Source organism: Chanos chanos, chromosome 15 (genome assembly GCF_902362185.1).
Source record: "Chanos chanos chromosome 15, fChaCha1.1, whole genome shotgun sequence".
In the NCBI taxonomy this organism is placed as follows: domain Eukaryota; kingdom Metazoa; phylum Chordata; class Actinopteri; order Gonorynchiformes; family Chanidae; genus Chanos; species Chanos chanos.
The window spans coordinates 9,366,548-9,394,469 of NC_044509.1; the positions used below are offsets into that span (position 1 = coordinate 9,366,548).

The 27,922-nt window shown below is 41.6% G+C and overlaps 2 protein-coding genes across 2 annotated transcripts; both read right to left on the reverse strand.

The window, feature by feature from the left end:
- Positions 1-422: 422 nt before the first annotated feature.
- On the reverse strand, positions 423-6,434 carry LOC115828244 (fibroblast growth factor receptor 2-like). The gene is made up of 11 exons (XM_030792197.1): positions 6,386-6,434; positions 6,139-6,235; positions 5,922-6,027; positions 5,559-5,697; positions 5,362-5,460; positions 4,846-5,006; positions 4,376-4,513; positions 4,069-4,180; positions 3,849-3,948; positions 1,061-1,160; positions 423-479 (listed from the first exon to the last, which is right to left on the reverse strand). Exons 1-11 carry the CDS (start codon positions 6,432-6,434, stop codon positions 423-425), a joined length of 1,158 nt encoding a protein of 385 aa, XP_030648057.1.
- Positions 6,435-10,123: 3,689 nt separating this feature from the next.
- On the reverse strand, positions 10,124-26,367 carry LOC115828660 (ubiquitin carboxyl-terminal hydrolase 32). Its single transcript, XM_030792720.1, has 34 exons — positions 26,254-26,367; positions 25,255-25,382; positions 22,589-22,694; positions 22,185-22,303; positions 21,140-21,299; positions 20,241-20,372; positions 19,957-20,064; positions 19,713-19,828; positions 19,501-19,563; positions 19,304-19,387; positions 19,141-19,202; positions 18,946-19,048; positions 18,611-18,794; positions 18,309-18,472; positions 17,921-18,061; positions 17,711-17,828; positions 16,648-16,802; positions 16,346-16,427; positions 16,154-16,228; positions 15,667-15,805; positions 15,292-15,397; positions 15,007-15,180; positions 14,562-14,736; positions 14,024-14,175; positions 13,806-13,923; positions 13,375-13,580; positions 13,035-13,219; positions 12,591-12,677; positions 12,384-12,504; positions 11,844-12,035; positions 11,408-11,648; positions 10,902-11,302; positions 10,599-10,691; positions 10,124-10,435 (listed from the first exon to the last, which is right to left on the reverse strand). The coding sequence occupies exons 1-34, from the start codon at positions 26,309-26,311 to the stop codon at positions 10,262-10,264; spliced, it is 4,722 nt and encodes a 1,573-aa protein (XP_030648580.1). The 5' UTR covers positions 26,312-26,367; the 3' UTR covers positions 10,124-10,261.
- Between the last annotated feature and the right edge of the window lie 1,555 nt (positions 26,368-27,922).

Here is a 27,922-nt window from a genome sequence, read left to right on the forward strand (position 1 = left end):
CCCATGAGTCAGAGCTGCATTAAATTCTCAGGGTTGGAAGAATATTGTACATAGTTATTTCACACTACTGAATGGACACAATGGAAAATTCTCTTTAATGAACTCTCGTTAGTGCGTAAGGTTTGTATGGCCATAACTTAATACATGGATGTAAGGGATTTAAGAAAGTATGGGAATAAAAGCATACATTCACATTGAAATGTTTCTGGAGTATTGATATTAATATTTACAATATATGTGTTTTTACATAAATATAAACATGATGGTTTCATCCTCTTTACACACACAGCCATCAGAAAACTGCTCTTCTCGTAGGGTCAAGACTGAACATGTCAGTGATGAGTCAGCTAAACATCAGTCTGAGATCCGTATCCTCCTTCCCCTCTCCTGTGGATAATGACCCAGTTCCAGCCAATCATTTGTCAGTTTTCAGCTTCTAGTTTTGCCAGGAGCCTCGAGTTGTCTACATCCACATAGTCCTAAAAGTGAGACCATTGCAAATGATAAAATCTGTAAATATGGTTATAAAGATGCTGAAATGTCTCCACAAAGAAGAAACAGTGAATACTTTATGAAAGAGATAAGGCTATTAAGTAAATGGGGTATAGAAAACGGAGGCTAAGACTTTAAGGAAAACAAACAAAATCATATTTTAATCCATCATTTTCACAAACAATCAGTTCCAACCCACTGGATATTTACGCTACCCAAATTTCTAAATATTTTCTCTTTCCTGTGTAGTCAATAGGATATAACTGGTAATTAATTTTAATTGCATACTTTCAGAAAAAAAGAGAAGTCCAACTACTTTTAAAATCCTTTGAAGTTCTTTAGAACTAACCACACTTGTTATAGCAGTTCCCTAAAAACATCATGAATGAAACATCACAAATGAATCATAAAATGACAGACCAAGCTTATTTCAGTAAATGATCTTATCACGTTTGTGGTGACCAGTTCCACTTTAGAGGGTATTTAAGATTTATTTTGTGAGGTTCTGTTGATGGATAAGAATTTGAAGCCTATAGTCCAACAAGCTTGCTATGTTCAGATCACTCACCATATCATTTTCCAGAATATTCTCAAAAACTCTGACGATGTCTTTGAAGGAAGGCCTCATAGAATATGGCTCTTGCCAGCAGTCTGTCATCATCTGCCAGCTATGAAACAAGAGGAAAGCCAGTTACACAGTCATTTTTCTCAGTAATAGGATCCTATTTCCATAACATATTAAAACATGTTCTGCTTTATGCACACAAAGATCTCTGACTGACCACAGCACTAGACCCTGAATGCAAGGAGTATATCTATGTATATTAAGCATAAAGAATAATGCTATGAGTACACTTCAACTAAGAGAAGCTTTTCTGGTTGTATATTTGGGAGTGTGTTAGACTTTTTCAAATATTTTAGAACCCTGAAAGAGACAGACCCAAACATAGACCACACAGAAAAAAATCCCTTCTCATTTTTAAGTAGTTTTTGTATAGTACTTAAAAATGTACTTAGTACTTACCAGGTTCCTTTTTGATAGAGTATCTAAAGTTACAGAGAGTCACTACCCTCTATCTAGCCCTTTTACTGCAAACGATTTTGTTGAATTTTTCTCGCAAAAGATAGACTTAATTCGTCATGATATTCAAATTAGTTTATCAAATCAGACTGCCTGCACACTGTCCGTGACTGTTCCTGAGACAAATCAGGATGTGCACCCTTTAACCCAATTTAACCCTATCTCTCTAAATGCGCTGTCCAAATTGGTGCACTCTGCTAAACCAGCCTGTCGCCTCCTTGACCCCCTACCTGCTAAACTTTACATAGAGCTTTTCTTGGTCCTTAGCCCAACAATGCTTAACCTCCTAAATACGTAACTTACCCTCTGCTTTTAAAACGGCTGTGATCAGGCCTTTACTTTAAAAAACTAACCTTGATCCTGAAGCCTTAAATAACTACAGGCTGACCTCTAATCTCCTATTTCTTTCAAAAATACTTGAAAAAATTTTAGCTGCTCAGCTTATAGCCCATATGTCCTCTAACAGTCTGTTTGAAATGTTTCAGTCAGGCTCCAGGTGTTTTCACTGTACTAAAACCATATTTACTAGAGTAACTAATGATCTTTTATTAGCCATGGATGCTGGTGCTACCTCTATTCTTATTCTACTTGATCTGAGTGCAGCATTTGACACGGTCGATCACACTATACTGTTAAAGTGCCTGGAAAATCAAATTGGCATTCGTGGCCTGGCACTCTCTTGGTTTAAATCTTATCTCTCAGAGAGAAAGCAGTGTGTCCACTATAATAATGTGACCTCTGAGTACCGTGAGCTTAACTATGGAGATGCTCAGGGGTCAGTCCTGTTCTCTATTTACATGCTCCCTTAGGATGACATTATTCATAGTTACAACATTAACTTCCATCGCTGTGCTGATGATACTCAGATTTTGTTACCTATAAAGCACAATGACCACTCTGAATTGGCTAACCTTGAGGCGTGTCTTTGTGCTATTAAGGCTTGGATGTCTTCAAAATTTCCTGATGCTTAATGAAGGCAAGACTGAAATGTCGGTTATTGTTCCCCCAAACGCATAAGTGTCTTTTTAGTGATCTTATCCTAAATTTTGACAACTGTATCATCTCTCAAAACTCTACAGCTAAAAACTTTGGTGTGATTCTTGACTCTAGTCTCTCGCTAGCCACTCATATCAAAAACAGAAACAAAACTGCCTTTTATCACCTCCCTAATATTGCTAAAATTAGGCCCTTTCTAAGTACGTCTGATCTGGAAACCATTGTTCATGCATTCATCACGTCTCGCCCTGATTACTGCAATGCTCTGTACTCTGGTCTGCCTGCCTCTATTACCAAAAGTCTTCAGCTGGTCCAGAATGCTTCTGCCAGAATCCTAACCAGGGCAAGGAAGTCTGATCATATTACTCTTGTCCTGGCCTCCCCTCATTGGCTCCCGATTCACACAAGGGCAGATTTTAAGGTCCTCTTCTAAACATATAAAATTTTACATGGGCTTGCGCCAGCCTACCTATCTGACTTAATTACACCCTGTAACCCCCCTTGTACCCTGCTCTCTCAAGATTCTGGACTATTAGTCATTCCAAGAGTTAAAAAGAAGTCTGCTGGCTACCGAGCCTTTTCCTACCGCTCTCCCTTCCTCTGGAATAGTCTAACTACAGAAATTAGGGAGGCAAACTCTCTCCATAACTTTAAAACCAAACTAAAGACTAATCTATTTTCTCCAAAGTATAGATAATATAATTTTGATTTGACTTTGATATGGACATGTAAAGCCCTTTGAGATTATAAATAGTGTTACTGGGCTCTAAATAAACTATTATTATTATTATTATTATTATTATTATTATTATTATTATAATAGTGTGATACACTATGGTATAGTATAGTCTAGTTTGGTATGTTATAGTACAATATAGTATAGTATGGTATAGTATAGTCTACTATAGTACTACCATGTTTGTACATGTATATACAAAACTAGTATAACATAATAACCATAATAAATCACAATACATTTACTTTTTATATATAAGTACATTTAAAGGCAAGTACTTTTTCCTGAACTCAAGTGGAAATTTAAATGGAGGGCTTTTAGTTTTATTGGATATATATTATAAAGGGTGTGTCTGTTTTCACTCAAGTACAATGATGTGTGTATTTTGTCCACCACTGCCCTGGATGTAACTGTCATTGTCTATGAATAGCGATGCAATGTATACATTTCTTCTAAATAAAGAAGCTTTCTTGTGAACATACTTCATTTCCTGTGAAAATAACTTCTTGTGACTTGTGACACACTCTAACCACAGACACTCACATTTCTGGCCTACATCCATCCGGCTCTGCGTTTCTGTGTCCGGCACAGACCTGCTGCACAACCTTCTCTGTGGAATCCAGGTCAGGATATGGCAAGAGACCTGAAATAACAAGCAGTTACCCCACCGCATGTGAAAGCTATACATTGGCACCGCAGCCTGTTGGAATAGATTTTCTATAATGGTAACCGTGACAATAGAAGTCTTTAAAGACCGACTTACCGAATGTTTGCATCTCCCACATCACGATTCCAAATGCCCAGACATCCCCTTTAAACCCGTAATGGTCGTTCCTAAAATACTCTGGGGGATACCAACGCAGGGGAACGCGTTCCTAAAGCGAGATTCAACAGTGCTACGCTGTTTACATTCTGACCACAGTCTACAGATTTACATAACGAGAATGACTGACAAGTGGGCAGTGTGCACTTGAGAATGAGAATAATGTGACCACATTGTTGACCTTACAGCAGGGTTTATTAGCATCAGTGCTTTATCCCACGCCGAGTTTCAGATTAAAATATCTCACCTTGTAATCTTTGTTACGGCTACTGCGCCTGCTTCTCATACGTGTTAAGTCTCTTGCCAGTCCAAACTCCGCCACTTTAACCTCACTGGGAAATCTGTTCACCATAATGTTTCTTAATGCCAAATCACAATGCACTACCTGTGAATCACACACAATGCAGTTTGCTCAGTGTGTGAAGTAATCCATTACTAACCATTGACTGAGCAGAGTATGAGGAACTTATGGTAAGGACATAACAAAGTTTCAGTTTAAATATGAGATATGAACTCAAAACATTCACCAAAGTGGCATTCAAAATTCTACAACACATGAGCTTATTCTGAACTCTGAATGACAGTAGATACAATCATAGCAAACCATAAACATGTCCTCAGATGTCAGGAAGCAGCATAAACCTGACCTTTCTAAATTAGCATTAGAAATATAGCTTATCCATTAATATATGTGCAAAATTGGTGTGGGTGTTGTACCATTTTGGAGCGCAGGTGGTCCATGGCATGCGCTATGTGATAGGCTGAAATAGTAAAAAGGTGCTGAAGATCACTGTTCATACTCAGGCTGTCTTGATTCACTTGAAGGTAACTTCGCAAGGTTCCATAAGCCACAAATTCCATGATCAGAGTATATGGAGCTGGGACACAGGAATATTCATAATTTAGTTAACAGCTAGTTCAATAACTAGTTTACACTTCAGTAGCAGAACACTGAACTTTATGTGTTACTTTAAATATACACTGGTGGATTATCCGCTGCGCACAACCCGTACAGGAAACACAGACCATAGAACAAGAAGTGAGAGAGAGAAAGAGAGAGAGAGAGAGAGAGAGAGAGAGATGGGAAAGCCAAAGAGTAGAGGAGAAATAGGATGTTAAAATATACATCTAGGTCAAATGCACGATGAGAAATTAAGCATACAAATGCGGTGGCTCTGCGGAATAGAGGTTTGTAACTCCTTTGTTTGAAACAACAAAGCCATTGTCTCTCACCCTCACAGATGTCCCAGTCCAGGAGCTGTAGTATGTTCTTATGACTTCCTAACTTGCGCATAATGGAGATCTCCCTGTCCATTCGTTTGAGACTGACACCTGGAGCAGAAAATGTGTGTTTAGAACATGTTGGAACCTTTTCAAAATGTACTAAGCTGTGCGAAGTGGCACAAACTGGGAGATAAAATGGGCCTTACTACGTTTTGCGACCTTGCAGATAAACACGGAGTGACCTTTGCAGGTTCCTTTTATCATTTTAGCCTTATAAATTGTTCCCTCTCTCCCAGCCTTGATGAGCTGTTGGAGGCTGAGATCTGCCTTATTAAAACGGGAACCCTGAGAAAATTTAGCCACAGCAAAGAGCCCACAATGTATATTAACCTTTACAACACAACCAATTAACATTTGTTCTCTCACTGTTTCATCATTAGTGTAGAACCTACATTTTGGATCGGTTTCCATAGAGATCTGGCACCCGACTTCTGGAACCTAGGAGATCTGGTGCTTTGCCTGAGCAAGGGGGGTGCAGATTGGCTCTCTCTGCCTACTGTAACACTGACAGTCTCTGTGACACAGGGACTGAAGTCTTCAGGGTCTGGAGGTAAAGGGTGAGCCGCTCGATTATCGCTCTGCAGACGATCGATGGTTCTTGTTAAGGAACGATACCTAAACAAGGCAGATGAAATGTTGACTGTAAAATGCTGCATAATTAAAATGAAAGCATGATAAATTTTGTCATTTTAGAGCCTCTTCTTGGGAAAATGGTTTTAAACTTACTTTCTCAGCCACACAAAAGACAATGTGATGATCATCAGGACAGTGAGAGCTGATACGCTAATGAGAACATAGTGTATCTCGTTCAATATGCTTGGACCTAAGTAAAATAACACAAACGAGTCTAAAGTACAACACATTGACTGAGGTGTTGTTCATTAACACAAATATGAAAGTGATGCTATTTAACAATATTGTGTATTAAATCGAATGAGTCTTGCGTGTACATGAGGTGAAAAGATGTCCTTACCTGCTGTGGGGTGGGGGCTGTCGGTGGCATAGGTTCCAGACTGTGCCATGTCAACTGAGCATTGTCTGTGTGACTCTGAGCGTTAAACCCCACATTCTTCAACATCCGCCGCAGCAGCAGAAGACACAGTTAAATGATAGCACAAATCGAACCATGAAAGCATTCAGCAGGGATGCTCTCACTGTCTCAAAACTACACTCGTTACGGTAATTACCACCACCTGAGAAATGTTACAAATGAATCATTTGAATCCGTAATGATTGGATTTGTAAACAGAAAGCATTATTCCGGAGGTCGTCTGTCTGGATTTCCACTATAAGACTTTAAGAGAAGTAATGAATTTGTAATGAAATCTCACAAATCTACGTGTTGTTTCCTCAAACTGTTTCACAACTATTTTATTTTCTGGTAGAGATTGGTCAATCTGTTTTTAATTGTTGCATCAACAACTGAGCAATTTCGTATTAATTATCAATATAAGCTTTTCGGACCCCCTTCTGATTCGTAACACTTTAAAAACATTTTTTAAAAGTATCTATTTTTCCAAGAGATTTTGTATACTCACCGAAAAAAGACGACGGCTGACCAGTTCCCACACTCATCACACAGTCATGACTGATCTCTCTCTCAGAGAGTAGTGCACATCCTGACAGAAAAAAGTAAGACAAGTTTTGAAAGAGGGGCTGTCACTTCCCGCCTGTGAGCCCTGTCTTAGTATATGCACTTATGGTGAAGAGTGAACAATGCACGTCTACAGCTAAGGGGCTGAGTAACGCAGAGGTCCTCCTAGCCTGTGGTTTCCTGTCAAACTTAGAGCAATCATCTCGTTGGCAGTCACACAAAGCTAGAGTTGTTAATTACACAATGCTAAAAAATTCTCAGAGAAAACACGCATGTTGCATTAAATAGAGCTGCGTCTGATGTGCTGAAATAAGAGGGAATGTTGTGGTGTATGGTTTATAGTATTTGAAGCATGGTAGCCAAAGTACACAAGCATGTAATGAAGCTTTTTTTCTAATAGTACTGACTGTCAAAAGCAACGTAAAACAAACAAAATTAATGTTATGTGTGAATAAAGGGTATATAGCTTCAATTTAACTAACGACAAAATAAATGAGAATAACTCAACTGAATTAGCTATGCTGTATGCTTTAATACATATACTGCTTCATTCCATATACAGTACACATTTGAACAATTCATATTCAAATACATCAATTTTCCAAAACTCACTATATACATATTGTTCTCTGCTCAGAGGTCAGTGCAAATGAACCAAGAGATCTGAACACAACTTTACAATATAAAGTACATTAAATAATTGAATTAAAAAAGTACAATTAATAAAAGACACAGGACATAAAACATTTCAGTAGTAGATTACACATTTGTCATAGGACTGCTGAAAAGGAGAGTGTGGGTTAAAGAGCTGATTTCTGCACAGAACTTGGAATCAAATTAAATGCCATAAAGGCAGTGATCAGTTGACTTATACAAGCTAGGAGGAGACACATTGCCCCAGCAAGCTATGAAAACCAAGTACATTATGAATGACGCAAACACCACACACTATGCAGATTAAATGAAAACCAGATTGGCAGCCTCCACATATTTCGTAATGTTTAACACTATTCAAACAAGGATTTCTTTCTTTTTTCTTTTTTTTTAATTCAAATAACCCTCGCAATTGGAAAGCTGTGAAAGATGTACCGCGTACCACGTAAAATGTTAATATAACAATACACAGAGAACAGCTGAGATAAGAGAAACATCGACATCAATTGCCTTAACACAGCGTTGGTCCACCAAAACCCACCAGAGCAGTTTCAAACTCTTTGAACAGATTGGCGTAGATTATACACGACAGGACCTATACAGGAGGGTGGGGAATCCTTAAATAATTTTTCATAAGAAATTTGATTATTAGGTGTGTTGTTGATGATGTTGGCAAAGGCTCTCTCAAGTGCTGATACAGCGATGTCTGTGGCACATCTTTTTTAACGGTTTTTCATGTTTATCGCAGCGTTCCATGAAATCTCCCTCCCCTCTCTGTAGAGGTCGTATCATTTCTAGAGGACACCAGCTCCGTTAGAACAGAAATCTTTTCCTATAGGATGCTGATCACTCAGGGAGGGTTTGAAATTCTTCGCATTTAAAGTGAACTTTACACTCTTAAGGTTTTCATTAGATGTGTACCGTACCAGGAATGCTAACATCACCAAAAGAGAAGTACCAGAACTGTACAATGTGGGGAAACATCCAGCTGCCTCTTGAAGTTCCTTTTAACGTGCAAGTTGTACTTTTAGTCGGGAACGAGGTGAATTATGACTCTCTTAATCCCATGACTTTAATTTTTCAGTGGTCAGATGACCATTTCCTGGGTTCTCTGCCCTGCTCTAATGGACATCGGGCATTTTTAAGCACAAAGGGTTTGATGGATTGCAACGTGGTTCTCAGACGAAGGTTCCTGTTGAAATGACATGTTACTACCCTATGGCAGATGACCGATATGTGCAGTAGGCTGATTCAGGGTTGCTGGACTGTTTTGACGGGGAAGCGCCTACACGGCTTTTTTATACACGTTGGTGTGTCAATTGCTTAATTAACTTAGGAACCACACCATCGTAGGGAAGCACTTGCTCTCAGTATACTTTGCATCTCTCATTTGCAAAAGTGTTTCCTTTATTTTAGCTGTTATCTGTAATTTGACCTGTTTTTACGCACTAGACATTTTTAAGGGACAAACAATAACAACATTGATTTCAAGGTACACGCACATCAGCCAAGGTTGTAAAATGTCTTATTTTCTTCCATTCACAAAAAAACACAAACCACTCACAAGGGGAGGCAGGCTCCAGAGACTCAAACACCACCATACTTATAGTATCTGATATACTACAGTACATCAAGTACTATAGCACTTGACTGAGATTAAATACAACGGTACATGGATTTTTCCTGTTTGACACTCTGATGGAATAAATATCACTGAAAGTCTGGCATGTCATAATCGAAGCATTAAAGTGTAAATATTGTTTGATGGCACGTAATCTATGACCGGATGGCTAAGAAAACCTCACTGGAAAACCGACATGATGGCTCAAAAAAGCATGTCTATTCATATTTAAACCATTAAAAAGTGACATTAAATCAAAATATAAAGCATGGCATCGAGATTCGGTATCTAGAGCAAAACTGATCTTTCTGACCTAATAGAACAAGCATCCAGCTTACCAAAGCGTATCTAACTAAGACTTGTTAAATTAGTTTCGGACATTATTATACTTACACAAAGTAATATTTCAATGGCAACTAATATTGGAAATATTCTCTTATATCCAGTAAGAATTTTTAATACACTCTCTCACACGTTCTCAACAATAAATAAGCATCGACTGAATTGTTTGTACCGCACAGTGCTGACAAAAGAGTTTCCACCTTTTTCACATATGTTCCATATGTTGAAGGCCTGAACTGAGCTAAGAAAATTACCACTTAACACCCACAGATCTCCTACTGACTCAAATTTAACGTTAGTGTTGAGGTGCCCTAGAAATGACAAAGAAATGACAGAAACCTCATCTGTTTCGCTGTGCACTGCAGATCTGAAATAAATTGGACAGTACCACTGCTTGGCAAATATGTCTATACATTAAGAAGTTTAAAAAAAAAAAAAAAATACACAAAAAAAAAAAAAAATACACAAAAAAAAAAAAAAAAAAAAAAGGAAAGAAAAGCAAAAAGCCATGTTTCTGCTACAAGTTAAAGTAATTAGTTCCTCTCAATCTGAGAGACTCTGGCTTTCCAATGGTTTGAGCACTTGATGCATCTTGGACACTGACCAACGAAGCAGAAGCATTGCACAGTACGCCGGCGTCACTGGAGGACGCAGTATTTCTTATAGTCCATCTCAAAATCCTCATCCATGCTGCTGGTGTCTGCCATCTTTTTGCCATCAGTCTTTGGCATGAATTGAGAATAGTCCACACCCTGTTGCTCATAGAACAGGATATACGCAGAGTCAGCGTCGACTTCTTCACAGCTCAGCTCCTATACGTGATTAACATACAGTGAGACTTTCTCCTCCTCTCTATACAAGGCCGCCAAACTCAAATTCATTTGACATCATACGTGTGTATGAAGTCGGTATGTGTTTTATGTTACTGTGGCAGCATGATAAGAGAACGTGAGAGTATGCATGGCCAGGCCTTACCTTACAGCTGCTGTCATTATAACAGTACCATTTCCCATTGGGATTTTTGGCATACGTCACATAGTGGCCACCTCCTAGAATCCCTGAGTGACACTGTGAACACATACAGATTAATCGTAAGCTTCCAAGACTCTCCGTTTCATGGACTAGAATTTGAAATGAAACGTGGCTGGTTTTTTGGATTAAGGAGAAGAATAAGTGCGGTTAAGCTGTAATTTAGTCTTTCTTGGTGATATAAACCTTTTGGGAACCAAAGCACAAATTGTGGATTACTGTGAAAACTGTGCACGAATTGTGTCTTACCGATATCGCGTACAGGTCATAAATGGGCTCCAGACAGATTCGTTCTCTTTGGTCCTGAGAGGCATCCAGGTCCATGCTGTCCTCAGTGCAGCCGTTGCTTTCCAGTTCAGATACGGACATGGTGTTGTCACAGTCCCTCCCAGTGTCTTCTCCCAATGCTGAGTCCAGACCCGTAACTTCCGCGTCGCTGTGGGCTTCTGCTTTTCCAGCACTAGGCTCAAGTTCCATGGGGCTCTCTCTACCACTGTCCAGACTCTCTTTACTGAGAGAAAGCTGCAGTCTGGATCCCAGCTGAAGAGGACGACCTCGCGCTTGTCTTCGGCCGTCACCCTTGGGGCTGCAGCTAGGACTGCAGTCTCGGCTTAGGGGGGCGCTGGACAGCCGTCCCGAGCCAGGAGAATCTACCAGTACAATCAGACACAAGCACGTTCGCATGTTTAAAACACATATCAATCTAACATGGATCTGCAAACTATCAAGTTAGACTACCGAGTGTAGGGTCGCACCTTTGATGTTACTGATGGTTGGCGAGGGGCTGGGCAAACCGTCCCCGGAAACAGCCTTTGATGCTCCGCCCATTTCAGATAGCTCCTCCCCTAGCCCGTCTCTCCAACCCTGCTGGTTTTGATCCGTCTCCCGCGGAGTCAGGAACGCGCTTGGGTCGAAATTCTCCCGAGGGAACCGCACTATCTTTTGAGATTTAATCCATCGCCCATTCACAAACTGGAACCGCTTCAAATGGATGATCTAGACCACAAAACAGAAATATAGTATGTTGGATAGCAATACATAGACTTTGAATGAGAGCAGCCCATCATTTCAAAAAGGCCCCTAATCATTAATTTGTACCATGGACGCCAGTTCATAGCTAACAAACGCCCCATAAACAAACATAGAGAGGGATGTTTGAGGACAGATATGAGAGATGAGGAGAGGTCTCACCAGGATGGGAGGCAGCCTCCAGAGGTCCAGCTTCTTGGTGGCCAGTCTGTGGGTCTTGCATTTGGAGCAGTAGTAAAGCTCGTCTTCTCCCAGTTCCTCTTCTGTGGTGAATGCTTTCAGACAACTGTCCAGACTGATGGGTTCTGCCTGGGCACGCCGACTCTGCTCCACACTCACATGCTCCTCCACCATCTTCAGGAACCCCACACCCGGGACACACAGTCGTTCACATTATAAAATATAACTCACCACTGAGACAGGCATAATACCATTGAAAAAGATTAGTTTAGGTATTTTGTATTGATAAAACCAAAATCGCAAATTTACCCCAATTTTCTGCGATTGTTTATTTGATTGGATTTCTTTTACTTTATTTTAAGAGAGATCGTTGAGAATCATTTCATTTTAAAGAAACAACCATTTGATCCAAAGGCAAAAATCTGTTGGGGTAACGTTTCTTACTGTAAATAAAAATATGGCCTCCGATCTAACCAAGCTCGCTCTCCTGATCCGACGTGCCTGTGAAGAGAGAAATCTTACCCTCTCCTGTGATGTCTGATAGCGGAGGTGCAGGGCGGTGGGGTCCCAGTCCACAGCTATGCAACAGTTCCCCACAGTAGCAATAGCATCACTGCATTCTATGGGACAACCTCTGCAGAACCTGTAACACAGCAACACACAGTCTATGTACAACGACACTACATCCCACTATAACTTTGTAGTAGATCAAATAACAGACATTCGTACCTATACCATGGGCACCAGGCACAGGAGTTCCCATCTCTCTGTACTACACAGAGCGTGAAGGGGTACTGATAACCCAAACTATCATCACTGAAAGGACAAAAGCATAGATGAGTATGTTCCACTGACTGAGAACAAGAGCTGTCATGCTCCTTCACAGTGATCTACAGTCTGAGTCACATGTTCCATGGTTTGAGCAAACCTGAGGTTAAGTGCCTTACTCAGCATACGACAGAACCATCATGTTCAGCAGCTCACAACTGCTACACCCTTAACCAATTTACCACATGCTAACCAAGTGAGAAATACATGAGCCCCTTTAGCGGGTCACACAAATACAGACCGGGGTAATACACTGAGGTCATGTATGGTTATATCACTTAAGCTCCAAACAGAGCTAAAATCCTGAGTATCTCAGGGAAGATTTCAGACAGACAGGGCACTGACCAGTCCTGAGCGTGGTTGCTGGCCTCTTGCGGTGGGAGCGGACTGGCCAGCCGAGACACCTGCGTCCACACCGCGTCGTACAGGTCTCTGGCACGGGTGTGCGCGGTGCATGGTACGATCAGAGGCATGCCAAACAAACTGGGTCTGTTCTTCTGAGCAGAGAGGAAGTAGAGCTCTGCCCGCATCTGGGGAAACAAATGCAAATGATTGACTCATACCACGTCCATTCATAGATATCACCCAACTGTAAAGGCAAGGCACTATTTGAGTTGGTGGAATTAGGTGGAAAGTTCCCTCGTTGGACTTTCATTTGAGAGTTCATTTTCCATGGATAGCTCACCATTTTCCTGTGGATGGCGATGATGAATCCAGAGTAAGGGGTTTCAGGAGGGGGTAACACATGCCCATTGGGTAGGCCGTTGGCAAGGCCAGTCTCAGTGGCCCTGGGCACCACAGTGCTGGGCATGCCTGTGGGGATCACGTCAATCTTCAGAGAAGTACCGTTAGAGATTGTGGTGCTATTCCCATCCACCACACTAGGGGGCTCTGTGTAGTATAATAACATGGAAAGGTTAAAGATGCTTGAAAATACAACACCAAACATTACTGAGGATTTCAGTGGCAAAGTTTTCCTGTTTAGTGTTATATCAGTGCTATATCATTTAACAGTATACTCACTATCTCACAGTATACATACTATCATGTAATCTCAAAATATTTAAAAAATGGTCGACATTCACTTTACACTATTTTACCAGATGTGACTTGTACCTTTGGCAGTTTCCTCGGTGGAGGAGACAGATAAAGGAGATTCAGCCAGTGGGATTTCAAACGCACACAGAAACCCACTGACCACCCGCCGTACCTTCTGACTGTCCAGCAGAAAATTCTAGAATGAGGTTGATACGCATTAGTCATCTGAACAATAGCAGCACAAACAAAACAACATGTACAACACACAACTTTAACTCTTTTAATGTGACAGGTACCTTTATATTGGACATGTGAACCTCAGCTAAAAGAATCTGCTCTGGTTTTAGACAACACAGTTCACTGAGCAGTTTCTTCAGACCCGAATACTTCTCATCCACATTGAGTCTGAGTCCGTACCGAATTGGTGTGGATCCATCCAGCCGTATTACTATACAAAATAACAAAACAATTTACAACTTATCCATTTACAATTTATCACTGAGCAAGATGCTAATATACTGACACTGAAATGAGCTGTGTCAAGAGGCTGTTCTAGAAGAGTGATTCTCAACTCCAGTCCTGGGGGCCCACTGTTCTGCACATCTTTGTTTTAACTCAGGACTGACACACCTGATTCCACAGATTAATCAATCATCGAGCCCTTGATTAGCTCAACTAACTGTGATAATGAAAAGTTAATACAAAGACGTGCAGGACAGTGCGCCCCCAGGAACAGAGTTGAGAATCACTTTTCTAGAATATTCCTGTAGCATTTACTGATGCTTGTGCTGGTGCTCTAACGAGAATCTGTTCACAATGTCAGTGTGAGCTCACCTATGATCTCCAAGTGCATGGAATTGTCCATCGGCAAAGGTAGGGAGAGGAAATTGAAAGGGTCAAAGCGAGCGCTGACGTGTCCACAGGTTTTACACTTGACCTGTGACCTGAGCTGACCGTGGAACAGGTCCACCACTATAGAACGGTTCCTTCGCAAATGATTCTCCCAGGCCTAAGTGTAAAGTGAACACAAAATTGAATCATAATGTTAGGAGGAAAACTGACACATCTCAATGACTTCAGTACAGAACCTGTATATCTTTCTCGAAAAACAACACTCCGATTAAGCTACTGCATCAACACGCTCTTAAAGACCAAAAGACACTTGGCCGTATCTGCAAGACTGCCTGAATCCCAGGACCTGAGAACAATCTGTTGTATCAGACCTCTTTAAGAGTACTACTGAGAAAAGGATATAGGGAAACAAAGTATAAAATCTAACCTCAGATGCAACCTCCCAGTCTGGTCTCCCATCACTGTCTTTCAGCTCTACATAGGGCTTCTCATGGACCCGGTTCAGGTCCTCGTGAAGACCATCCAGCAAGAAAGCCAGCAGTTCCTGTGAGTCCTGCTGCTGAAAGCCATTAAACCGTGGGGCATACTTAGCTATTATCCACTGCAGGACAGGATCCAGGAGAGAGAAATAGAAGAGAAAACAAGAGGAATCCATCAGGGTTGGATTAAAAAGAGAAACAGTTATTGTTGAGAGCAGGGGTTGGGAGCGTACCCTTAGTTTCAGTGGGGCCACACTCTTCTGAGTACCACTCCATAATTCCTGTACCAGATCACCATAGCATTTAGCCATGTGACCACGCATCCCAATCGGATTGGTTCTGTAACCAAAGTAAGAACAGCACTGCATTCTGATTTTGTTGAAAACAACACGCACACTACCGTTTTGAGAAGCGACCCATTCAGGTTCAGTAAGCTGCCGAAATGGCTTAATAAACATTTGACCGGCATCCAGTATCAGAATTGAAAAAAATGTCAGTTGAGCATTTAGAAGCAATAGGAAATAAATGTCCAATACGACAATGACACAGAGGTCAAGTGTTAAAGGAAACACTGCACAGAAGAGTCGACAGGAAATGTTCGCCCGTACCTATTGAGCTCATAAAGGTGACTTCCTGAGGTGAAGTACTCTGTCAGAGGCTTAGTGTTGCTCACACACTGAATACTTGAGTTCATAAAGCAAGTGTTTCCCAGGTTACTCAGTCCTGTTGCTCCTTTCTCTGTGGGAACTGCAGAAGGGAAAAGGACTGTGAGATTGGATTTGAATATAAATCCAACGCTCCAAATACTCGTTCAAATGCTAGTCGATATTATAATGATAATGGCAAAGATTACTGAGAGAAACATACTCCAGAAATTATGCAAAGATTGCGAGGCAGTTTAGAAAAAAACATTTTCAACATAATAAAGTGAGCCAAGTGAGTCATCAGTGCATGCACACGGACGCACACACATGCGCACACACACAGACTAATTTGACAAAAGGTTTCCGCTGGTTAAAAACATGCACTTTTACAGGCAGAAACCAATCTGCAATGGGTGATTACTTACAAGTTTTGTGATAAGTACTGTTTTACCTTTGTGTCTGTTTATCCTGTTGCTATTAGCTAAGAAGGACATCTCCTCAGGCCAACTCATGTCTTTGTTCCGTACTAAACAAATGAAACAGAGTAAACACTTAAATGTCATCAGGATGTAGTCTCTATGTTAACACTCAGGTGTACATGTTAAAACTGAGCTCAGGGCCTCATGACTGATCAGATGCACACCTTCTATAACCATGTACTGTTCATCTGGAATCTTCAGCCCTTCCAAGGAATGGTCCTCATCATCCAGGAGAGTCAAGTAATTCTGTGGAATAAGACATTGTACGGATCATTGGAACTGAAAGCCTTGGGAGCAAAACTGAAGATCTGGAAAAGCAAACACAGTATGGCAAGATCTATAAAGATCATATTGAGCATCTGCACATCCCCCCACGGAAGAGAATCTGGCTGCCGTGTGTTTCCGTGTGAAGGTGCAAGAGTTGCGTGTTTGCATGCGCGTTTTTAAGGCTTGTGTGACCCTTCACCTCATTGAAGTAGAGCCACAGTCTCATGTCTTCGTCTCTGATGCGGAGTCTCTGGGCCAGGTATTCGTGGATGTCCTTTATGGTGGCCACTCGACTGAAACAGCCCGTGTACATCAGCACTCGCTTCAGAGGAGCACTCGGGGAGGGCACGGTACCTGCAGCAAGGCAGCATGGGAGACAGAAGGAGCGAGAGAGAGAGAGAGAGAGAGAGAGAGAGAGAGAGAGAGACAAACAGAAGACAGAGAGACAGAGAGAGAGAGAATGAGGCACTGCTGCTCTATGCAGTCATGCGAAAGAGATTTAACCTAAATTCAGAATAAAAGTCCTAGCAGTTTTTGGTTTATTGTTAAATGACCTATATGAAATTGCAGACATTTAAGACTTTTCATTACAATAAATCTGCGTTTGTTTTGGAGTTCTCTAAACAACACATGCTGTGTCCAGGGTAACCTAACAGTACTAAGTGGATCCAACTGAAAAGCAGATATGCTACATTACCCTGAAATACACACTATACAGTTACGTGTTGGTTTTATCATTCTCCCAAACCACATCACATGAGTGGGATAAACGTCTGGGTCAGATCTTGTGACATTACAAAGCCCATTACGAACAAATGAAAGAGGAACCGAGATCTGTTCTCATACTGCTCTGCAACCTCTGCTACTACAGGAACAAACGACTCACTTCCAACTCCTCTCATAATGCATACTATTTCCAAGCAGGGGCATAAAACAAACTTCTTTTTTTTTTTCAGACTGCTGGCACATAGAGTACTTACATATGTCTTCCAAATACAGTAATTATGGTAACATCTGAGTAATACTCTAAGGAAAAACACACACTGTAAAACAGTGACTCATGAGTGTAGTGTACACGGTAAACTGATCGCCGGACAAAGCAGGCAGAGTACACATTCCCCAAACGGCTTAGAGCAGACGGCTGAGATGACACAGCGCTATGACTCAAACAAGTCCTTGCCTCCAGGACTCTCCTCTTGTCATAGTCACGTTAGAGCCACAGCTGGGGCGTTACAGTGGTTGCCTGTTGGGACTAGACTCACCCATGTTGGCCCAGACGTTTGACTGGGGCGTGCGGACGGGGGGCTGCTGCCGTAAGAACAGCAGGTGTCTGGGGAAAAGCTCCAGCTCGGCTTGCTCCGCCTCCCTGGTTCTAATGACCTGCGGGCAGACAGCGAAGACACAGAGCCGTTATACAGATACACCGTCTTAAAGCGGCCGGGCTAGCTGACTGTGGAGGCAGTACCACGTACCGGGCGTGGCAGGCTGAGGTTGGCTCCGTACCAGTGGTACAGAGCTCTCCACACAGGTTCGGGAACTATCTCAAAGTCCCGACCAAGACCCAGGCTGGAGGAGCGCTTCAATAAACCTCCTTCCATCGTCAGTGTAGGAGCCTTACAAAGGAGAAGAAGGTCACGTGACAAATTAAAGAACATCTAAACATGTGCGACAAGTCCGTGTCAAGATACATTAGGGCCTCTTTTTTTTCCTGAGGGCTCATGTCAGTGTAAAAAAAGCCACGAAAAAAAAAACATGATACTGCTTTCAAACGTCTTGCCAGTGCAAGAACGAAAACTAGGATGTCTGGGAGAAATTTTGCTTTCTGTCTGTTTCAGGGACTAGTCTGATGTCAGACGGTACCTTTAGTGGCTCTGAGGTAACGAGAGGCTGGTTGTCTATGGCACCAGGCCTCAGGGCTGTCACGCTCCCATCAGCCCCTAGGAAGCTCTGGCTGTCTGTGTCTGAGGTGTCGGGCTGTCTGGGGAAGCAGATATCTGTGGCAGTGGAGCTTGAGGGAAGAAGGCCTGCAGAGAGGGTCGAAGATAACCGACATCAGTGCAAAAGAGTGAAAAAAAACAAAACAAAAACAAAAAACAAAATATAGTAAAGGCTCAATACAGAGTGACAGTACTGAGAGGCGCTGGGTACTGCGTTTTACTCACTGCCACTCGTGGTCTCGGATGCTTCAGAGGCGCTCGAGATGTTGTCAGAGAACTTCTCCTCCGAAGAAGAGTGAGAACTAACCATTCCGTCCCCTTCGCTCCCCTGCTCTGTCCCGCCGACGGAAACAGGACTCCTGCCAGCCGCGTACACAGATGGCTGATCCATCACTATTGATTTGTTGTCCTGAAAGTACCAGTAACATTGGGGTTAGTTACAGAACGTTCACGTTCGGATTCCACTTCATTCTGATGGTATTTCAGACATTACGTGAAAGATCACTGCAGACATAGAGATCATGAGAATGAGATAAATGAGATCATTTGGAGCAGCTCACAAATTTGACGTAGTCTTTCCACTGCTGCCACCACTGAGTGGCAATGAGAAACCAGTAGTCTCCAGGCTGCAGGCCATGTCTGCTCTCCCTTTCCAACCATCCCCTGGACAGAGCACACCAACAGTTACATTCTCACTGCAGAGTGAGCGAGCACACATCACACACACAGATACACAGACACACACATACACAAACCTTATAATCTGTCCCTCCTCCTCAGGGGTGGCAGGCCGCAGTCCCAGCACAATGTGACACACCTAAGGAGAGAGTGAGACATTGAGACTTCATGTTCACACACACACGAACACACAAACACACAAACACACACACACAAAAGACTAGGAACACACTGTCATACCTGAAACAAAAGGTTGAGGAACTCATCAGCTAGTGCACTCTGCACACTCCATATCTGATAGTCTTCAAGTGTCAAATGGCCCAACTGCAGAACACAGAACAGGATTTCATACTTAAGCAGGTGCGTACATTTCCCACAATACGCAACCGCCTGTTTCTAATTTCATACACATTTTCACAGGCACTGTAAAATTATACCTTGGTAGTGTCATGCACTCTCAGGATGTCCTCCACAATGTCAGGTACACTAGATTCCAACTCCTGCAAAAACAATAGGTCAAGCATAACGTAATAAATCTAGCTCTGACAAAAATGAGAGACAAATCAACATTTAAAAATATGGGAAAGCTAGAACAACAGCATGCAAAGTGATCTTATAAACACCTGTCTTTTTTTCTGTGGACACTTACAGGTACAGCGTCGGTGCGGTTGTCTTTCCACACTTCTAATAATGCACCAACCATCTCATGGATTTCCTTTCGAGACAGGACTCCATCCCGGTCAACGTCAAATACTTTAAAACAAACTGAGGCAACAGACAAAAAGAAGGCAAACGAAAAATGAGACAGCTACAAAAGAAAAGAAAAGTTGTGCGCCAGCAGATTTCACTTCTCAAATGCTCCGCTAAATCTGGCGGTGGCTTCCCAAACTTACACTTCTGTCTCTCTGCCAAAGGGCCTCTACAGCAGGCCGACAGGCCGCATGAGATCTCTTTGAAATCAATGTGATTGTCCCTGTTCTCATCAAACGCGTGGAACAGGCCTGAAACAGGGGGAAGCACATTAAACAGACAAACACTTCTTTATATCTCAAACACTCCAGTGCATCAGGTCAAATCTTGTGTCTGAATAGACGGTTTCTGGTATACTTTTAGAGGCGGCTTTAAGGAGGGAGTCCAAATGTAGATGCCAAAACCTGGTAGGATTTATTCCCCTTACCTTCGCTCAGAGAGGCATGGATGGGAGGGGACACCAAGGGAACGAAGGTTTCCAGGTCAAAGCGGCCAGTCCTCGACTGCGCTTTCAGTAACCAGTACCGTTTCTCGAGGTCAATGATGTCTGCTTCTTCTACTGTAACAGGAAAAACAAGAGCAGCGTCAATCGTCACGGAAACGCTAAAACAACGGGAGCTCACATAACTCAAGACATGAACAGACTCAGCCTTCTGCCAATGATCCGTAAAGAACAGAAACAAACTTGGGTGAAAAAAGGCCCAGGTACAGAGACAGATGACTGACACTGACAAAGTGGGTTTACATTAGCAGCAGCTGAAAGACGAGAGCGCTTACCGTCGCTCTTTTTTTTTGATTTCATACCTTGATCTTTCAAACCACTTCGAAAAATAAACCATAAGATCTGAGATGGCACTCATCTGTGACAACAGGCTTTAAGGAAGTTGTTTGATTCTCTGTAAGGTGAAATTTAGTTGTAGAGTGACAACCTGTGGTAACACTGTCTCTTCTCATGAAACATAAACCTCCGAAACCACCAGGAGAAATGTTTGAGCCTATTCAATCTGCCTGATCCCAATCTAACCTCTGTAAATATGCACTCAATGCAAATGTCGAGTGCCAAGTTGCTGAGAAAGAAGGCCTAAAACTTGTTATACAAAAAAAAAAAAATCAACACATTCTTCACACCTGCTTACACAACACCATGAGTTTACATGCTGAAATTGGCTAAAAAAACTTGTAAACTATTTTTTAAGGCTATTTTTAATAGCACTACAGACCGTATTTCAATGGTTGTTGTATGTTTTCCATAATATCAAAAGCAACAAATTTAAAAGCGATAGTTATGAGGGCCAGTCTGAAACGAAAACCAACACTTGAACTTACAGTGTGTGACCCCTGCCAGGGTCTGGTAGAAGGTGGGTGTGTCACTATCATCGGTCAGAGTTACACACACACTGCTGGACAGGAGCCAGCGAGAGAAGGTGAAAGCGTCCTTGTTCTGCAGGATCCAGCATTTGAATTTGTCATAATTCACTTTCTCCGCCTGGCACAGACAAGAGCAGAGGCACAATGCTCAAAGACCAATAACCATGAATTCATTTGCTATCATTAAAATACAAGGAGTTCCATTTATAGGACAGGGAAACGTTTAGGATTTAGGACTGATCAGAAAAGATCCAAGTACTTTTTACAATCGTAAAGAGATTTCAAAAGTCAAATATAAAACCCATAATGTCCATTTACAGTGGTGCAATTATTTATTCTAAGAAACAGTACAAAATGTCCTGTCTTGACCTAAAAAACACACATTTTTTTAGTCCTCATTTATACTATGAGTACGCAGTAAATGCTAATCAGAAATCTTGGAAACGAAAATGCATTCCCAAATGGGTCAACATGTTGAAGTTTGGGCAAATATAGGTCCCTGCTGGAGAAAGTTCCAGAAAATAAAAATAGTTTCATATGCTCATAATTTGATTAGGCTGCCAAGGCATGTGGTCTCACAGCGTGCTTGCGCTAAGCAGATGTTGTTGACCGAAACAGACGAGACCTAAGAAAGTGTACATAAGAACCTGCTGAGTATAGACCCCCCCCCCCCAAAAAAAAAAAAAAAAAAGAAAGAAAAAAAAAACCTGATGCCGCGAAAATAAACGAAGACCTGTGTCTACAAACCACCTGACCAGGCCTTGGCACGGCTCACTTCATAAACAAACTGAGGTGCCCTTTTACAAAGCAAATAAGCAAAAGGCCATTTGGCGTTTCTCTCTCCTCCAGCTTGATCAACAGAAACAAAGCCCTGACGGGACCTCTGGGACAGACTTCTGTACAGTCATTTCGGTTCAAACGGAACACGTCTGCAGTTTGAATGGGAGGTTGAGTTGCGTTGTTTATTTGAGAAGACCAGCGTTAATGGCGGAGGTTGACCGACCTCGTTGAAAAACTTCCTGAGTGATGGATGAACTTCTCCATCCATGGCCTGTAGCATGGTCTCCATGTCCTCGCGCGTGGCATAACTGCCCGACTCATTGGCAAAAAGGCTAAAAATGTCTGGAAGACAAAACACAGAGACATTACAGAGGCGGAACAGAGGGAAAGTGGTACCTCTTTTAAAAATAAATGCTACTTCCAACTTAAACAGGCTACGTGACAGGCTGTATTACATTTCATACAATTGCCAGGTAATGTGAGGTACAGATGAAAAGTGAGTTTTGAGAGTGAGCGTTCGAAAGATGAACTGTGGGAAGAGTATTCACCAGGAAGCAGAAAGCCGCAGAGAAATGGGACTCACAACCACTGAAGCAAACCCACCACCAATTTACAAAAGTCACTCACATTTTGCTTTCTCCTCATCGCGCCCCCTTGTCAGAAGCACTAGTCCAACTATCAGATTGTTAAAATGCAATCCTTTGGAAGTGCCACCAAATGAACTGTAGATGACCTGAAAGAGAGAGAGAGGCGATTCACATTAATCGGTACGGGCTTTCAGACGTAAAAATCTAACCCGATAATGCAAACCTTACATAAAGGATGCTCTGTAACAGTCAGGGATGGTAGGGCCATGTCAGGCTGCCAAAACAGCCCTGAGCTTCTGTGTGTGACAAGCAATAAATTCACTGTAATTCACTGTCTACGAGAGGCTGGGATCCTATTTCATCATCTGACCAACTGAAAGTCCTCAGTTTGCCCGTAAAAATCATTTGTATTTGTCAGTGTAGGGCTGTAAGTTACATGGAAGTGACAGAGATGAATGGAGGAAGAAACTCATTGCACATCAAAGAGACTTCCACTTCCTCTGTTCTGCAGCAGAGGGGGTGAAATTCAGGAATTGCACATCCAGTCACACCCCCCTTTATCACCACTTTAGCTGAGGGTCACAGTGCAAAGGTCACACTGTAAATGATCCAGCTTGCATTTGCTTATCCTTTCACTTCTAACCAAAGGGATGCCCCCATGCCCGAGTAAAAAGTTCACTCTTTTAGACCGATCTATTCATTCCTCTTTTATCCTACTGTGCACACATCTTTCTGTTTACTTTCTATTTGGTTAGATTTTGGTCCTTCATTTGACATCCTGGCCAGGTACTTTGATAAAACAAGGGACACAAAAACTGTTATTTCTGGAGAATGTCATCAGCTCTGCTTCTCCTGTGTCCTCTCATGCATGTAGTCTAGTTTTTTTAATGGACTGAACGTGCCTTCAGTGCTAAATGTTAACATTCAGATATAAAAACATTCATTTCATTAGCAGTTGTCGTTCTGAGGGGGCTAATAAACTTTATTTAAATTATCTAACTTTATCTAACTTAATTTACTTAATGTAATTTCACCTAACTTGAAATATCATAGCACCATCCTCTGTTCCATCTCTTTGGTCAGAGAGTGAGTCGGGCTACTGGGTGAAATTAAAAGTGCCATAGTTTAAATCACCACTGAAGCAATTTACAGATATTGAAATGGGCCTGATAACGCACAATGGGAAGAATATGAACACATAAAAGTCTGATGTCTAATGATCTTGATCAGAATCCCTATCCATTTTTATCTGTCAAGTCCACATATTATACAGACGTGATGCAATGAGTGCCATATTTAACCTGCCCAAAAACGTAGCCAAATCTCTTTTTAGTTATTGCATTACTCCTTGTGATTTTTGGGTTATTTCCACCAATACCACGGGGGCGCGTAGCTTTTCTGCAGCATTGTGTGGTGAGTATTTCCTTTAAAAAAACTGAACATTATTCCTGAGAAGAACCAGAATACTGAGGTAGTTCCCTGTCGTCTTCAACTGCTTATTAAAAACAAAATTCACTGGCAAATCTGGAGAACTTCTTATGTTCCTCAATCTAAATGTCATGTTACTGTTGGGCCTCTAAACACACACCTCCCTTTACAGGATTCACGCCGTCAATTCGCACATTAATCTTTAAATAAATAAAAATCTACTGTTTGACTTTGACATACAAACATGTCTTAAAATTCTTAACCCATATTCATCTGCCATTTTAAACTCATTTAAAATCTTTGCCAATGACAGCATGGGGCTTTTAAGTGCAGAGTTCTTAGCTCTAGACTGACTTTAACCTAATTAGAGCAAGTGAGACAGGAACAAGGCTTTAAAAATTGACTGGGAGGAAAAAGGTAGGTTAGCACTTAACAGCTTGTCACGACAGAGCCTATGAGGAGTTCGGCTTAATGGGAAATTAGACCTCTTGGACACAGTTCCACTTAAAGTCTTGAACTTTTGAAGAAACAGCACATTCTGAATTGCTTTTAAGTTTTTGTAATAAAATGTCCTCTTCAGGTGCAGGGCTAATCGTCATGAATGTGAGGCTCTGATCTACTTTCACTCTGACATTACTGGGTCTAAAACAGGAACAGGAAGTGGTGATTTGTACCAGCTGAGAAGGATGACTAATTGGTGCCTAAACACTCTGATGTACCTCTAACTGATTTGGTTTTCTGTACCAAGTAAAGAGAAATGTCAACACGTCATAGCACAGCAGGTTCTCGAAACCATGTATCTGAGGTCAGCTCTCATACCCAACAGTCAGTCAGAGAAATAAAACTGGCAAACGTAACAACTATCCCCAAACTACTCTTATAATGAATGCGGCGAAGAGTATCAATGCCCTGTTAGCATCCGTGGCTGCAGAGATCTGAAAATGAGATATTTTCAGAGAACTGAGAAGCAACCGCTTAACCTCAAACGAACTCTGTTCAGCAGAAACCTCAGTACAGTTTCCATACGAGTGTAAGCGAATCTACGGCCCCGATACGTAAATAACAATGACACCAGGAGGACGCCGACTGAGAATGTAGAGGAGCACTGAAATCCCACGGCAACCCATCTAATTATCACATGCTGGAACTCGCAGAGGCGCATTCCAACAGCCGCACACTCAGACACGCCATTTTTTTTAGCACAGTGATCAGGAGGAATTCACAACAACGGCTTCAGTCTCAGAGGAAACCTAAAACTGTCTGCGAAACTGGCCTTACCTCAGCAATCTTGTGGGGAACCATGTCACCCAGTACCTCCTTGAAGAAGCACTGCTGACTCATGTAGCATGACAGGCCGCATGTCCTTCTGAAAGCATCCCTCAACCGTTTGAGTTCAACATCTGTGACTGCAAGAGACAGTGACATTGAGCAAAATGGTGAACAAACAAGCATAATATGCAGAAATGAAACAGGATAATGTCATTGCAATGAAAGTGGTATTCATGGCGTTCTGCTTGGCCACGTTCATGCTTCATGTCAGAATCAAAACAACACTGCGATATTAAATATCTTAGTCTCAGTGGCACTGAGTTTGAGATCCCACGGTTACAGTCGGTAAATGCTGTCACAGTCAGTGCTTAAGCTAAACACAAAACTGACTCATTACGAAGCAAATGAAGCAGGTCACAACATGACTGGTGGAGGGTATTCACGAAATAAACTATAGGAGACAGCGAGCTGAATGATACAGACGGTAACAACAAATCAAATCCTTGAACTGGCTGAACTGCCTGATTACACCGACGACTTTACTGTGCTGGCCACTGGGGCAAACACCCCGAGCAGCAGAAAATGGGTTGAAATCTATCATATCAAAGCACTAGACTGACAGACTCACAGAAAAACTGCGCTATATCAACATAGTCTTTTAGGAGTGCGGTGACCGGTTAGTTGGCAAGTTGACCAACTTAATGGAGAGATTCCGTAACATTGCGAAGTCGCTGATGCTAGCTGGCGACTACCACACTATAGCTAACTCAGCAATGACAGTTCAAACAAGTAATTCTAAAGACAAGCTTTCCTCGTGATCATTAAGCACACCCTGTCTTAGAGACACATTAAGTATAGCAAACAAATGAAACTTGGCATCAACAGACATTGTGTTAGCAAAAGAGCTTGCAAGGCAGTGCACTTGACAGCTAGCTAGCTTATGTTAGCTCAACACTGACAACATCAAGTGCTTAGCAAAGGGACTAGCCAATACTATGTACCGCTTACCTCTTTTGATTGCCTCGTCATATGAGAGGAAACCAATCCTTGACTCTTTGGCCCCCATGTTTTCTTCATTTCATGGCAGAATTTTTTTGAATTTTCAAAGCTTGTGTGACTGTAACTGTTGCTTTGTTGTTCTATTTGGCGTCATTTGCTTTCCTATTCTGCTTGCGTGCACGTCATGACGTAGCGACGAGGTCGGTCGACAGCGAATGAATCTTTCTGAATGAATCGCTGACTGACGAGGCACTGCTATGAACCCCGTGATGACTCGAGTCGACAGACTTGGCGATTCCTCGTTTCCTGTAGTAAGTCATTTGAGGCAAATCTGCACAACCGGTACGTTAACCCCAATTCAGTAAACTGCACATCTCTTGTGAGTCACAAAACATTTAGGAAAGGGACTAAAATGCTCCTACCCTCCAAGAATACCTCCTTAGAAAATATTTTTATTGACGCTGTTGGGAGACTAAATATGGTCCGAGTAATTCAGTTTCAGCATATGAACGATATCAAATATGTTCACTGAACTGTCTCTGCTGTTGTAAATTAAAATGGGTTAATCTAGACTTGAACTCTTCACCTCTAATGAAATCAAAGTGCAGTTCAAACTTTGCTGTAAACAAGCTGTACTTCAAAACAGGATGATATATCAGACTGTGTCAGAGGTAAAGGGGACTTAGGACCTTTTTTTAGTGTTATTATAGTGTGACCAAGAGAGCACTAACAAACAAATTATGGACAATGGATCCCTGATACAAAAGTTTCCTCCATCCTTGTCTTTACCACTCCACAATTGGTGCTTTGGGTCAACTTTAGTGTAGTATGTCTCAGAAGTGCAGTATATGCTATAACACAGCAACCCAAAAGGGTGTTTAAATGAATGTTATGATGTTATAATGTCATGATGTAAATGTTTAATGAATGAAAAATTGACATATCAATACCACAGATCCTCCATATTAAAAAATACACAACCATATACAGTCATCATCAAATGACTGAGGAGGCAGATGGTGGCTGTAAACAAGTTTAATTACAAGATCCAACTGACCTGATTTTATATACTGCAGCTATGGAAATGTAGTGCAATACTGCATTACATATTCCACCCATTTTAACTCTTTTTTAGTTCTATGCATAAACTTTCTCTGTGGCCCTTTGTTGACAGTAAAGACAGATCTAATGGTTTTCCCACATTTGAGAATAGTCAAAACTGGAAACTTAAAGGGAAATCTATTCGTACAATGTTTTCCTAAACACAGTGAGTAATACAGAGGTCATTTAAAGTTTACAGTTTGAAGACCAAGTTTAAACAAAATTTCCACTCAAATATCATTTGTATATCCTCATAACAGAGTGCAAACCTCACTATCACCCTCTGTTGGAACTTTGGAACACAGCAAACAGGCTAAAGTAGTAGGAACAAGCAAAGGAGGGGGAAAAAAGAAAGAAGAAAAAAATCAACATATGACAATAGACATATGAAATAGACCACTGATCATATACTTCACAATTTCTTGATAAATGTTTTCAACAGAGTTAAAGGACTGCAACCATGATTACAAACAAGGTGCACTGTTTCCAGACATAACTCCACTTCTTACTTTCTCAATTTCTGTGCAGTGTCTCATTCACACATTATCAAAATGTGCAAAACACTACCAAAAATTAA

Excerpts from the sequence above, each read along its gene's own strand:
- LOC115828660 (XM_030792720.1), bottom strand. The coding sequence starts at position 26,311 with ATGGGGGCCAAAGAGTCAAGGATTGGTTTCCTCTCATATGACGAGGCA. Across the intron at positions 14,176-14,561 it reads CATGCACTTGGAGATCATAG|TAATACGGCTGGATGGATCC; the intron begins GTGAGCTCACAC and ends TATTTTGTATAG. Across the intron at positions 13,581-13,805 it reads CACCGAGGAAACTGCCAAAG|AGCCCCCTAGTGTGGTGGAT; the intron begins GTACAAGTCACA and ends TATACTACACAG.
- LOC115828244 (XM_030792197.1), bottom strand. The coding sequence starts at position 6,434 with ATGGCACAGTCTGGAACCTATGCCACCGACAGCCCCCACCCCACAGCA. Across the intron at positions 6,236-6,385 it reads CAGCCCCCACCCCACAGCAG|GTCCAAGCATATTGAACGAG; the intron begins GTAAGGACATCT and ends TATTTTACTTAG. Across the intron at positions 5,461-5,558 it reads CTGCAAGGTCGCAAAACGTA|GTGTCAGTCTCAAACGAATG; the intron begins GTAAGGCCCATT and ends TTTCTGCTCCAG.